This window comes from Triturus cristatus, chromosome 8 (genome assembly GCF_964204655.1).
Source record: "Triturus cristatus chromosome 8, aTriCri1.1, whole genome shotgun sequence".
In the NCBI taxonomy this organism is placed as follows: Eukaryota; Metazoa; Chordata; class Amphibia; order Caudata; family Salamandridae; genus Triturus; species Triturus cristatus.
Genome location: NC_140591.1, coordinates 1,522,037,283 through 1,522,050,284, shown reverse-complemented (window position 1 = coordinate 1,522,050,284; position 13,002 = coordinate 1,522,037,283). Strand labels below are relative to the sequence as shown.

At 48.1% G+C, this 13,002-nt stretch overlaps 1 protein-coding gene across 1 annotated transcript in view; it reads right to left on the bottom strand.

Moving 5' to 3' along the window:
• Window positions 1-13,002, bottom strand: part of PGM2L1 (phosphoglucomutase 2 like 1) — a 670,483-nt gene that overhangs the window by 445,873 nt on the left and 211,608 nt on the right. The window contains exon 4 of the mRNA XM_085623364.1: window positions 4,333-4,417. Coding sequence (XP_085479490.1) covers window positions 4,333-4,417 — 85 coding nt within the window. The remainder of the gene's footprint in view (window positions 1-4,332; window positions 4,418-13,002) is intronic.

The window sequence follows — 13,002 nt, the reverse complement described above, 5'->3', positions numbered from 1 at the left end:
CCCTATCTCAGGTCATTCTGCTATTCGTTTAACAGTGGGTTTTCCTTTAAGGTGTGGGACTTCACAATGTACTTTAGATACAAAACGTCTGCAGATCCCTGAAATGTCGTTTCAGATTTAAAGTTTTTTCAGAAGAATGTTTCTGAAACCATGTTGGTTCAGCCCCATGCAGGGCTGATTTACATCATGTTTCTGAGGTGTGTTAACAAAGACTGCTAGACATAGATCCTAGGATAAATTATATGCTAGCATCCTACAGCAAAGAAATATCTTCAAAACTGAAAGACAACTCTCTAAACAATGGCTGCTAAAAGATAGCATTAGCTAATCAGGAAAAGGGACAGCCAGATTATCAATTCAAAATTGAACGTAAATGCAGAGCTATGATGTATGCAAGTAGTCACCAGGAATTTCAACATGGGAAGGCCAGAGAGGCCCTGCTAGACTGGAAGGCAAGTTCAGAAACATGCAGCAATTATAGCAAGGAGCTACTGGAACCAGCTAGTTATTTACCGATCTCTGCGATGAAGGAGACCGAGTCGGCGTTCGGTTACTTTTTTCAGAATTTAGATAAAGATGTCTTTCCACATGAACCCTTTCTAAATATGCACTTAGTTGAACTAGAATTGAAGACATGTACATTAGAGGCGCTGTCATGTTTAAATTCACTTCTTCCAGAGGAAATTAGCGAAGCTACATCCCATTTGAAGCCTGGAACAGCCACAGGCCTGAACGGGAGCACAGGATAAACAGACAGCTTTAGAGATGATCCTGTCAACACGTACATATCCTATTTAATGGCATACTGACGTAAGCTGATAATATAACTGATAATATCCCCGATACATGGAAGGGGGCAGAGATCTTATCCATCTACAAAAAAGGAGATCGCTCACTTCCGGGTAACTATAGACCCATCAGTCTTATAGATGCCATCCAGAAAATCATAGCCAGAATGGCACTAAACAGGATACAAGACTGGATTATTGAAAAAGATATACTGACCCCATTACAAGCTGGGTTCCGTACTAATGTGAGCACGATAGATCAGGTTTTCCGGTTTATTTTGATATATTGGAGGGTAGTTTTGTTGACGGGAGGCACCATTTACGCCGCTTTCGTAGACTTAAAGTCTGCCTTTGATCTAGTGTCTCGCTCTCGCACGAAACTCTGGAGGGTGCTCGCTAATCTGGGTATGCCCGCTGAGTTAATATCTTTAGTGGTGTGTCTTCATACAGAGAATTATGCCCAAGTTCGCTGGAGTTCGCAGGGCAATAAAACCAGTAGGTTCCCTGTAGAAAAAGGGGTTCGACAAGGGTGCGTTTCGGCCCCAACCTTTTCCATGCTCCCTACGGACGCACCATCACTTGCGGGAGTTAAAATCACCATACCCATGTTTGCCGACGACACCCTCATAATTTCTAAAACGCAGAGTGGTCTGCAGAGGGCACTAATGAGATTCGAAGGATTTTGTAACGAGTGCTGCATAGTAATAAATGCAGACATAACAAAGTTCATGGTCCTCCATAGACATCGGGCCATTAAGGGAAGGGTATCTCTTAATGATGCCCTACTTGAACAAACTGACGTTTTTAACTACCTGGGCATAACACTGGGGAATAAACTTAACTGGAAGCCGGAAATAGAAACCCTGGCACTCAAACACAGTCATTTGACTGGAGCCTTGTTGAAAGAGTTCAAGTCTTCGAAGACCCAGCCCATGTTCCCATTGTTAAAAATTTACAATTCTAAAGTTATAGCTTCTGTTACCTATGGAGCAGAGCTTTGGGGCTTCGACAATTTAGCTCCACTAACCCTAGACCAAAACAAGTTTCTGAGAAACGTCATTGGCGTTCTACAGAGTACCCCCTTAAAGCCAGTCTACTATGACCTAGGGTGTAAGGGATTGGACGATGTAGCAAAGTTTCGCCCCATAGCGTATGGGCGTAGACTGTGGACTACTTCGGAGCTGCAGCACTACGCCTCCACTTTAAAAGATGTATGGGCATCTGACAAATATTGTAAAATAAAATGGCTACAAAACATCAAAGCCACTTTGACAAAATGGGTGTGCAACATTTATGGGAAGATCCAGAGGGTCAGCAGTTTACCTCAAAAAAAGATATGAAGGAACTCTATTGGTCTATGGTGGCGAGAAGGAACATATCTACTTCTGAATCTTCATCGATGACAGGGAAATGTTTAGAGCATAAGCCCCGAGACCAATACGAGTCTTACTGGGACACTATCACCAAACCCAGGGACAGACGCCTTTATCTACAATTTCGGGTGGGTACGCTACCCATAAACTCATTTACATGCAAATGTCACAACTCAAATGATAATAAATGTAAGTTGTGTATGAGGCAGGAGGAGACCTATTCTCATATTTTATTTGCCTGACAGGCCTATCAGGCGCCACAACGCAAATGGCTGAAACCATTATGCAAGATCTTATATGGGTGTTATAAGTAGTGTGGTTGCACAGAGAATACTGGCGACCGACACAAGTATTCCGACTGTCATAGCCGTTGCTCTATTTGAGCTGGGCGTAGCTTATTCAGGAAAAGACTACAAGATCGCCAAATACAGCGAACCCTCCTACAAGCTCATGAACAAGCAAAATGTTGGACCGGGCGGGTTAGCCTATTATTTGCAACAAAATCCAGAACTTAGTTGCTGCTTTAACTGTTCCCTTAAGTAATTGCAAATAGAGGTTACAAACTGCTCGGCTCTAATCGCACAGTGTATGGAAAATTTGGATTACTATTATGTTTTTATAATCTTCTAGATTTTACTGATATTTTAATCATAGTACTTTTTCACTATTTATATGATAAATAGTTATGCAACTGGTTTTGTTTTAATAGGTGGAAAGTAGTCGTTTTAATGATCACATTTTAGAGTCATATGCTTTTTTTTTTTTTAAACTGGTGTGTGTATTGTTACTTGTCTTTTGTGATCTCAAGCGATCGAAACAAAGACTTTTGAAATTGATAATATACCTCTTTAATGGAATAAGGTGAATATTTCACATACTTTGAAGCCCAATAAAGATCCTAGACACAGTGAATCTTATAGGATTGTCTCTTTGCTCAATTGCGAAAATAAGATCTCTTCAGTTACATCGGCAAGGAGGTTATCTAAGGTTGTCGAGGGAATCCAAAGGGAGGAACAAAAAAGGTTTTATTCTGAGGCAGCGTTTACATGACTCAACATACCAGGTTGTGGACTTAATCAAGAGTTGGTCAAGAATGTTCCTCTGGTGATTTACACCCTGGGAGTGGCTAAAGCCTTTGATAAGGTTAACTGACATACTTATGGCAGGAACTTAGGAGATTTATTAACGGCCCTCTATGATACATCTCTCAGCATATGCTCGGACCTCATACTCAGTCAGCCCAGACTTGACAATTCAATGAACCTTAATCTCCATTTTTCATATGCAGGTGTGTTCTAATGTCCTTGCTGTTGACTATCCGCTGCCTTAGCTTCTCTCTGCTCCATTTGTTACCCTCTGCTCTCCGTTCATTCAGCTTTCTTAGGCCTTACCCTCTGATGGCAGAGGGACAATCCCTGAAGTGGTGGCAGTGTTGAAGATTGCATTAATCTCTTAGCATGAGCTGAAAGCCATTTTGTACTTGGCAGCCATTTTAGTTAGCTATGTGCTGGACATTTGCTGTTTCCCTCTCCCAGAGTCTTGCACATGCGCAGATGTGCTTAGCTAGTAGAGTGCACCTGTTCCTAGTATAGAACTGTCAGGCTGTTCTAATACTCCTCCTACTTGTTGATTGTGCAGTTTCTGTATGACCATCTATGTGCATAACTCTTCTCATGTGTACTTGTACCGCCTTTTTCAGCCCCTGTGTGGGTATAAAAGGACCATGCTTCTTCTGTTCAGTGTGCTACTTCACTCAACACCGAAGGGTGCTGTGTGAATGTAGTTCCACCTCATGAGGTTTATTAAACTTTGTATTTTCTATTCCAGTTTCTGTGCCAACTTCTTCCTATTGGTCTGAGGACTCTGTGCAGAGAAGGGCGAACCCCTTGCACTGGTAGGCCTAGCTGAGGTCACCATCAACAGCAGGATAGCCAGCCAAACTCAGTTCATCTCCTGCTCTAAGTTGTTTGAATTTACACTGCATGCTGCTACCAGTTTGGTTCCATACTAGAAGGAATATTTTGCACTTCTCCCGCCTTCTCTCCAGATAGATTTATTTTCCCCCTTCCCTTCATCCCCCTTTATGCAAATTTATTTAAAACAAATGAAAATAAGAATAACCTAGAGACGGATGCCTGTAATATGCATGGCATGTAAGGAAAGAATCTTACCACAAACGGTGTGGGAACATATCTTGAAAACAAAAAGACAGGTACACCTTTACCGAGGAACACAGCAGCAGTAAGTTTTGCAAGCCTTTAAAGAAAAAAAGAGAAAACAGAGGGAAATAATAAGCAGTACTATTTTGTGGAGCATATACAGTGCAAACTCTAATAAACAAATACTTTTTCTAGTAAGTTCACATGCGCTCACCCACCTCCCTGGAAGCCTTGTTGTCTCGGACACTGCTTTATTCTGTATTTATTGTACATATTTTCTTACTTTACAGTTTCAATGCATTGCCATTACAGTGTAATATTTCTAGTTCCACTAACTTGTGCACCAGATGTGCCAAAAACAATCTATCAATGGATCCGATGACCATGCAAATCGCTACAGAGAAGTGTAGTCACAATAGCTTTTGACTCGAAAGACTTCTTCGTAGGAAAACAAACTGTAAATATCCGAGCCCAACACTAGATGGTAGGAGTATGCAGAGCATGAAGCACAAATAGATCATTATAGGGTAATTGACAGAATCCATTCATAGCACATGTGCCTACTGATGCACATGCTCTGCATAGACTGTTAAGCAGTTGCCGCCCCTCCCAGAGATGGCTAGTCAATGGATGGTGCAGATGCCTGAAATAAAGTTCTGAGCATGATCTTTCAAACGCATGCCTATTGTCGTGCTAATACATCCACACAGTAGTGTTTAGTAAACGTGTGTGGAGTTGACCATCTAGCTGCCTAGCAAATGTCGGCTATGGGAATGTTGCCCAGAAAAGCAGTAGAGGGACCCTTTTTAGGTCGAGCCTAGGGCAGCGCGCATGCGCTGCTCCAGGAAAACAACCTCTTGAAATCAATCTGTACTTTACACACGCTTGTGCATGTCTTTTTTTGTTGTTGCTTTCTTTCTATTGGTCTTTGGGTGCGAAGGCAGCACGCAATTGGGCAAAGGCGGGTGATGTCCCACCTTTGCCAGGAATTGTAGCCGCCTACAGCTTGATGTTACGCGCAGCGGCGCGCAGTGTGCCATCTGTTTTTCGCGTGCAGCGGCGGGCCAAGCGCGCGCAACACTCCCAGGCTTGTTATTTCTTTACGTGCACTTTTCTCGAGCACCGGTAACTGCTGAGCTGGGGACCATCGGCTCACTAGTGTAGCACCATGTTGTGCACAAAAGGTATGTTACGGTTACCCTTATTGCAGATTGCTATGTTGTTAACAGGAACAAAGATTGACCACAAGCAGTCAGTAACACGCGTTTCGTTCACTTTTTCTGCTTCCTTCGGTCACACGTACGTATTGGTGAGTGTCTGAAGGGAATAAAAGAGACAAGCATCGAGGATTCAATAGTTCCAGCCTTGGAAAAAGAGTGGTTTCAATGGTCCCGCTAGGGATTGGTTCTTAATCATTGTCCACGCACCCCATAGCGTTCATCATATGTCAACAGCCGACGAGAGTTCATCAAATGTAGACGTGCGGGTTGTACTAAATTTTTTGACTTACTTGCGTAGGTTTGACTCTGGTGGCACATGCAATAATCAGTTTGGTCCATGAAATGGGAAACCTGCAGCCCCAGGCAGAGAAGAATGCCTGGTCTAATTAGGTTAAACGCGCAGCTCAGATTACCGCTGAACTTTGAACTCAGCCAGGGGCCCCAGCTCTCACCTCTCTAACAATACTGCGGTATCATCTGAATGGCTGGTGGACCAGAGACCTTTAAAATCTCCGTTCAGTCCTACTGCATGACATAAACCCCCCCCCCCCCCCAAAAAAAAAGAGACTACTGTGAATATATACTACTACACACAGGAGAAAGACTGAGAATAGCTGCCTAAAAGACCGATATAAAAGCACTTCGTGCGTACTCTTTGCGCATGTGACTGTTAAAACTTACATTTTCAAGAAGATAACTGCTCTCTCGAGATGGCACATGCAATAATCAGAATTTGCACATATCTTTAATGGTGTGAAATGTGCCTCGAAACATGGAGGTGTCAATTACCAGTTGAACCCTCACCTCTAAAATCTGCAATGAGATATAGATTGCAAGTTTGAATCCTGACTGAGCATCCCAGCCCCCCATACGGTTATTTAATAGTAAGAAAAACCGTCCATTTGAAACCAATTGTTGCGTCTGGAGGCACTATATAGTAAGGCGCTAGGAACTATATAAACACAATTTATCCTAATTTAAGTGAAGAGATGCAAAATAATTGGTTAGTATATTAGATGCGCACTTAACATCAAGAGAGAGTCGTGTTACTTTGTCTGCATTTCACTCTTTATACTAGTGAATGACTTCAACCACGCACACACTAGAATTGTTCTGTAGTTTCCCAACTAGAATTCAAATTGTTTTAAAGCGAATACCAAACACGGGTGTGTCGGACACATCGCCACCCTTTGCTTTTATCTTTTTAGGTCTCGGAGCCATTTAACACCATAGGATAGTGCACTGTGTTTAATTTTCGAGGAGCAAAATGTATAAACTGTGTGAAGTAAAGTCTCCCATTACACCGTAAATCAGGCTGATGCAAGAAGTCATTATAGAAAAAAAGCTATCATGTGCTTCCTGGCCTTTACACCTCTCGTCTCAACACCTCTATGAAGCCAATTAGGAGAATGACCAGAGTGGGTCCACAGAGATCCCAGAGTTCCAAGTGTTCACCGTGGAAAAAGTTAACGCAGAGCTTTACTGCAGCCAGACTTTAATAGGAAACTCACACTTGCATTTTATTGTAATTTGAAGAGTGCTCTATCTGCCCCAGACTCACTCACATTCTAGTGTATTTGTATGGCCTATTTGCAAACGGAAATCATTACTCCTGAAGCAAACAAGCATTGGCATAGTCAATCGGTCTTGGCATTGGGCGTGCCTAATTGCAGAGACGTTCAGAGAGATATTCAGGAAAATACCCTGGTCTGAGAGCGACAGAAGCATATTGCCAGAAATGGTTAGAACACTTTTTTTTATTATACCTTCTAACTTTTAAACATGCTGCACAACAGTCACAATATTATACAACACATATTAAAAACGTTAACAAAGGGGGAGGAGCCTAGCGCGCAACCAAGATGGCCGCGTAGGCTTGTGGCTCCCGGGGGCCTCCGCAACCTCCCACGTCTATCCTGTCATAATCCTGATTTTTTCGATGGGCTTTTGTTTATGATCTTGCGCTAAGGTGCCACTCGTTTTCCAAATCGAAATTGGACTCCGGGAACGTGTTTTTTGGCGATCTGAAGTTTGCGGCCTTCTCCGGCCTTGGTGCCGAACTCGGGTTGGTGAGGTGCCCGGCTGCGAATTGAACAACAGCGGCATGCCAGGCTGGGCCTGCCCCGGACCCCGTGCTTTCACTTTCGGTTTCGAGTTAAGCTACCGAGACTGATGCGTGGGACATTGGGAGAGCTGCGCGGAGTACGGAGTGCAAGGCCTAGTCTTGGACTGTAAACAGGCCTCTTTCAGTTGGCGGCCCGGATCTCCTGGCCTTCCTCCGGGTGCTGGAAGGTGCTGACCTTGCTGATCGCTGACGATGACGACGAGAGTGGACAGCGACAAACTGAAACCTAAATCTACCCGGAGGGGAGCTTATTCCCAGGCCAACAATATGGACCGCTATGCACAGCCAAAGGGATCCCCTAGTGGATCGCGTAAATCGCCTGAGCCGCCCAAGGAGGCCTCGGGCGCATCATCCGAATTGACCCTGTTGGATGTCATGGGGGCCATTGAGGAGATGAAGGTGACTGTGAACCAGCAATTGGATACTCTGGCTAACAAATTGGACTCGGTGCTGATTGATGTCACCTTGGTCAGAGCGGACCTGTCGAAAACCAATGACCGGGTCGACTCATTGACCCAAGCAGCGTCGAGCCTAACGGTAGATGTGGCCGCTTTGCAGACGACGGTGCGGAGGTTGCAGCTCGCTAGTGACCTGACCGAGCGTCGCCTTGAGGACTCCGAAGGCAGGGCCAGACGGAACAACGTCCGCATTATCGGCGTGCCCGAACGGTCGGAGGAATCTGCTGTGGATCTTTTTGTAGAGGATCTAGTGGTGACTCATCTAGCACCCAAAGGGCTGAGCAAGTTCTTCGCTGTGGAACGGGCCCACAGGATCCCGGGGGGTGCGCCCAAGGTGCGTGCCCCCCCGCGGCCTATCATTGCCCGACTTTTTAATTTTCGGGATAGAGACGCTATCCTGCAGGCGTCGAGGGTGGCTCGGCCATTACAATTTGAGAACTCTAATGTTAGCTTTTACCCAGACTTTACACAAGCGGTTCAAAAGCAACGGATGGGATTCTCGGCCATCAAACGGCGCTTGAGAGACATGGAGTTCAAGTATGCGATGCTGTACCCGGCTAGGCTGCGGGTCGAGTTGGATGGTCGCTCCCACTTCTTCGACCGGCCGGAGGCGGTGGGAGAGTGGCTGGATGCCCTGCCCAAGAGTCGGGATCGGGAGGGTCGGATGGCGGAGAGCGGAGAGGATTTGACAGAGTAGGAATGGAACTGTGATCCTGGTGATGGACTGTATTGGTAACGTTTTGCACCTGTGGCTGCACTGGACTCCAGTTTGTAACGATTTGCCCCGTGGTATTTGGAGGTTGCAGGGGGCTTGCTGGGGCCCTTTCCTCCTTCTGGGGTTTTTTCTTGTCCTTTCTTCAGATTGGGGCGACAGGCACACTGCATGTTGGGGGGGCTGTTCGGGCTCACGCAGGGGTGCAGGGAGGGGGGAGTTTTGTTGGGGTTGATGGGGGGGGGGTTGGGGTTTGTTTGTTTGTTTCACAAGGCGGGGTAATATTTTTTTGCCGTGCTATTATGATTGTGCTCCCCGGGAGGGGGATATTTTGTGCTGGGAGGGATGGGGGGTAGGGGACTGAGACTTCTTTCCTGGAATGTGAATGGGCTGGGGGACAGCATAAAGCGGGGGGTAGTCCTGCAGTTCTTGAAACGTATTTCGCCTGACATTGTGTTCTTGCAGGAAACGCACCTCATAGGGAACTCTTTTCATGCCATGAACAGACGAGGATATCGCCTCCTGGCCCATTCTGGTTTCACCTCTGGCTCGAGGGGAGTGGGCATCTTAGTCAGGACCTCTCTCCCGCTGGTGGTGGATGAGGTGCTCCACGACGACAGAGGGCGCTACACTGCGCTGGTGGGGAGGTGGGAGGGTAGATTGATTTCGCTGGTCGCGGTCTACGTGCCGCCGGGCCTGCAGACGGCCACCTTTGCTGATTTGGGGCGCCTGCTACTTGGGCTTCCGGGGGGGGTTTTGGTCTTGGGGGGGGATTTTAACGCAGTGGTTTCCGGAGTTGAAGATCGACACCCCCCTAGGGACCTCCCTCGGGCCCAGAACTGGCTGGGGGGCTTTCTGGATACCCTGGGACTGATAGACTGCTGGCGGTTGAAACACCCTGGACAGGCGCAATATACCTTCCACTCTGGGGCCCACGGTAGTCTTTCGAGGCTTGACTATATGCTAGTGCCTGCGGCCCAAGCTGGGATGATCGGGGAAGTGCGACACTTGGCACGCGGTATATCTGATCACTCCCCTCTTTTGCTACACCTAGATATCGCCTTGGGGGCGGAGGGGAGGGTGGCGCCGATCAACCCCTGGTACCTACGAAACCCCACGATCCGTGCAGACCTGGTTAAGTCTTTGGAACACTATTTTAATGATATTGTGGGGTCGGTGTCTTCCGCCGTCTCCCTTTGGGAGGCCTTTAAGACGGTGCTCCGGGGCCAGGCCCTATCTCTCATTTCCCACACCAAAAAATGCGAGGCGCAGGAGGTTGTTCGGCTAGAAAATGAGATCACCGAGTTGGAGAGTGATTTGGAGCAAGGTGTTACGGATGACGGATTGCATGTGCTGGAGCTTAAGCAGGCCGACTATAAGGCGCTGGTTACTGAATCTGCTAGGAGTATGGGCAGGGAGCAACAGGGGCGATTGTATGATATGGGTGATAAGGCAGGGAAGTTGATTGCCTGGTTGGATAAGAAGGAGAGAGCGAGTCGAGTGGTGCCGGAGATTGAGAGGGTGGATGGTGTGCGTGTGACGGACCCCGGTGACATTGTTGATTGCTTTGCGGAGTATTTTCACGGGGTCTACTCTCCGGTCTCAGAGCGATCGGAGGAAGACTCTCGACTGCTGCTTCGAGATATTACTCTGCCTTCCCTATCTGATGAGGATAAAGTATTGATGGATGCGGCCCTATCGCCAGATGAGATTGCTTTGGCCATTCGCTCCATTGCCTCGGGTAAGGCCATGGGTCCTAATGGACTTCCCATCGAATTGTATAAGCTGCGCCCAGATGCGATTGCCCCGTATCTCCGGGACATGTTCCTTGAGGCTCAGGCGGCGGGCTCCCTCCCTTCTGACCAACGTCTTGCTACTATTGTTGTTATCCATAAGGAAGGGAAGCCGCGGGATCGGTGTACTTCTTACAGGCCTATCTCTTTGTTAAACGCGGAGCCCAAAATCCTCGCCAAGGTACTGGCCAATCGTCTGATCCGGGTTGTGGGCGACCTGATTCATCAGGATCAATCCGGTTTTATACCCCATCGCAATACCGCTTTGAACCTGCGGCGACTGCATGGCGTCCTTGCTCGCCCCCCATTCATTCGTGAGCCGGCCATCTTGGCGTCCTTGGACGCTACCATGGCGTTCGACACCTTGGAATGGCCGTACATTTGGGCGGCGTTGGCGAAGTTTGGGTTTGGTCCGGGGTTTATCGGTTGGGTGAAATTGCTTTATGACAACCCACTGGCACAGGTAGTGGTCAACGGACGGCTGTCGGCTCCCTTTGTTTTGGGTAGGGGCACCCGACAGGGATGTCCACTGTCGCCTCTTCTCTTTGCGCTTTGCTTGGAGCCCCTTGCGGAATGGTTGCGGTGGCACCCCTTGATACGTGGCCTTAGATGGACGCCGGAATACGAGGATCGTGTTTCCCTATATGCGGACGATATCCTCTTGTATCTTGCATCTCCGCGTAAATCGCTCATTGTATTGGTTGATGTGTTGAGCTCCTTTGGTCGCAACTCCGGATTGGTAATTAACTGGGCTAAGTCTTGTGTATACGTTCTCTCCGGGGAGCCCCCCCCCCCTTCCGCGGGGGTGCCCTATCCAGATTGCGGAGTCGGGGTTCACGTATTTGGGTATCTTTATAACCCTGGATCCGGTGGCCCGGTATGAACGGAATCTTCTCCCCCCCCTTCAGCGCCTAAGGGCGGATGTGGCGGGTTGGCGGCGGCTGCCGCTCTCGCCGCTCGGCCGGGCAGCATTGTTCAAAATGATGTCGCTACCACGTTTTTTGTACGCCCTGCAGAATACTATGGACGTAGTGCCGGCCCGTTATTTTCGGGAGGTGGAGTGTCTCCAGCGTCGATTGTTTTGGGATGGGCGGCCGCGGAGTGCTCTTGCTAAACTGACCCTACCGTGGTATGACGGGGGGGTCGGCCTCCCTGACATTAAGCGATATTACTGGGCCTCCCAGTTGGCTGCCGTCAATCACGGGATGTATGGCCCTGCTTTGAACCCGGCTTTTGAGATGGACAAATTGCTACTGCCAGGCGGAGACTATAATCGGGCACTATACTCGGGGTCCCTTGATGCGCGATTGACGGGCCCGACGCGGGTCGCGGTGCAGGTGTGGCATGCAGCAAATGCGGCGATGGGGTGGAGGGATCGCTTGACTCGGGCTACGCCATTGTACGCGTCCCAGCGTTTGGGTTGTCTGTATACTACGAAAGGCTTCGAGAAGTGGGATACGATTGGTATCAGCACGGTAGGGGATCTCTGGACGAAAGGGAAATTTAAGACGTTCGACATGCTGAAAACGGAATACCAGTTGAATGATAGGGAATACTATCGGTATGTTCAAGTTCATCATGCCTTGTGTTCCGTGTTTTCAGACGTGGCGGCTATTCCGGAGCATTCCCCGTTGGAAGACAGAGTATTGGACGGTTATGTGCCGGACAGCACCATTTCGTTGATCTATAAAAAGCTTATCAATGATCGAATGGGTTTGCTGGCCTCATTGCGGGAGACATGGATTGTAGACGGTATAGAACTGGACGACGAGGATTGGGTGTCAGCGGTGGCTTCCCCGAAAGAGGTGGCTATCCCGGCCCGATTGCGGTTCGTCCAGCTTAAGATACTGCATAGAGTGTACGTCACGGGGCCTGGCCTGATGCGTATGGGGTATTCGGTGGATGGTTTGTGTAAGCGAGGTTGTGGGCTACTGGGGACTTTTCTCCATATCTTGTGGGAGTGTCCGGAGGTGACTCGGTTTTGGTGCAGAGTGCATGTGGTGTTAGAAGAAGTCACGCATGTTGCCTTGTTGCCGGAGGCACATAGATGCTTGCTGAATGTCTGGGAGCCGACTGATTACAATGCGACGCAGATGCAATGGGTGACTCTAGGCTATATGATAGCGAAGCGTGACATCGCACAACTGTGGGGCTCCCAGAGGCCGCCAACGGTCTCCGAGTGGAAGGAACACATGGACTGGTGTATGTTTAGAGAGAAAACGGTGTATGTGGCGAGAGGCAAGCATGGGAAGTGGATTAAGGTGTGGGGTCCCTGGAACTCCTATCGTGGAGCTATTTGCGCCCCGCCCCAGACGCGTGAGATGGACGCCGCTCTGTCTCCCTAGCCCCCGCATTCCTGTATGCTCCTGCGACA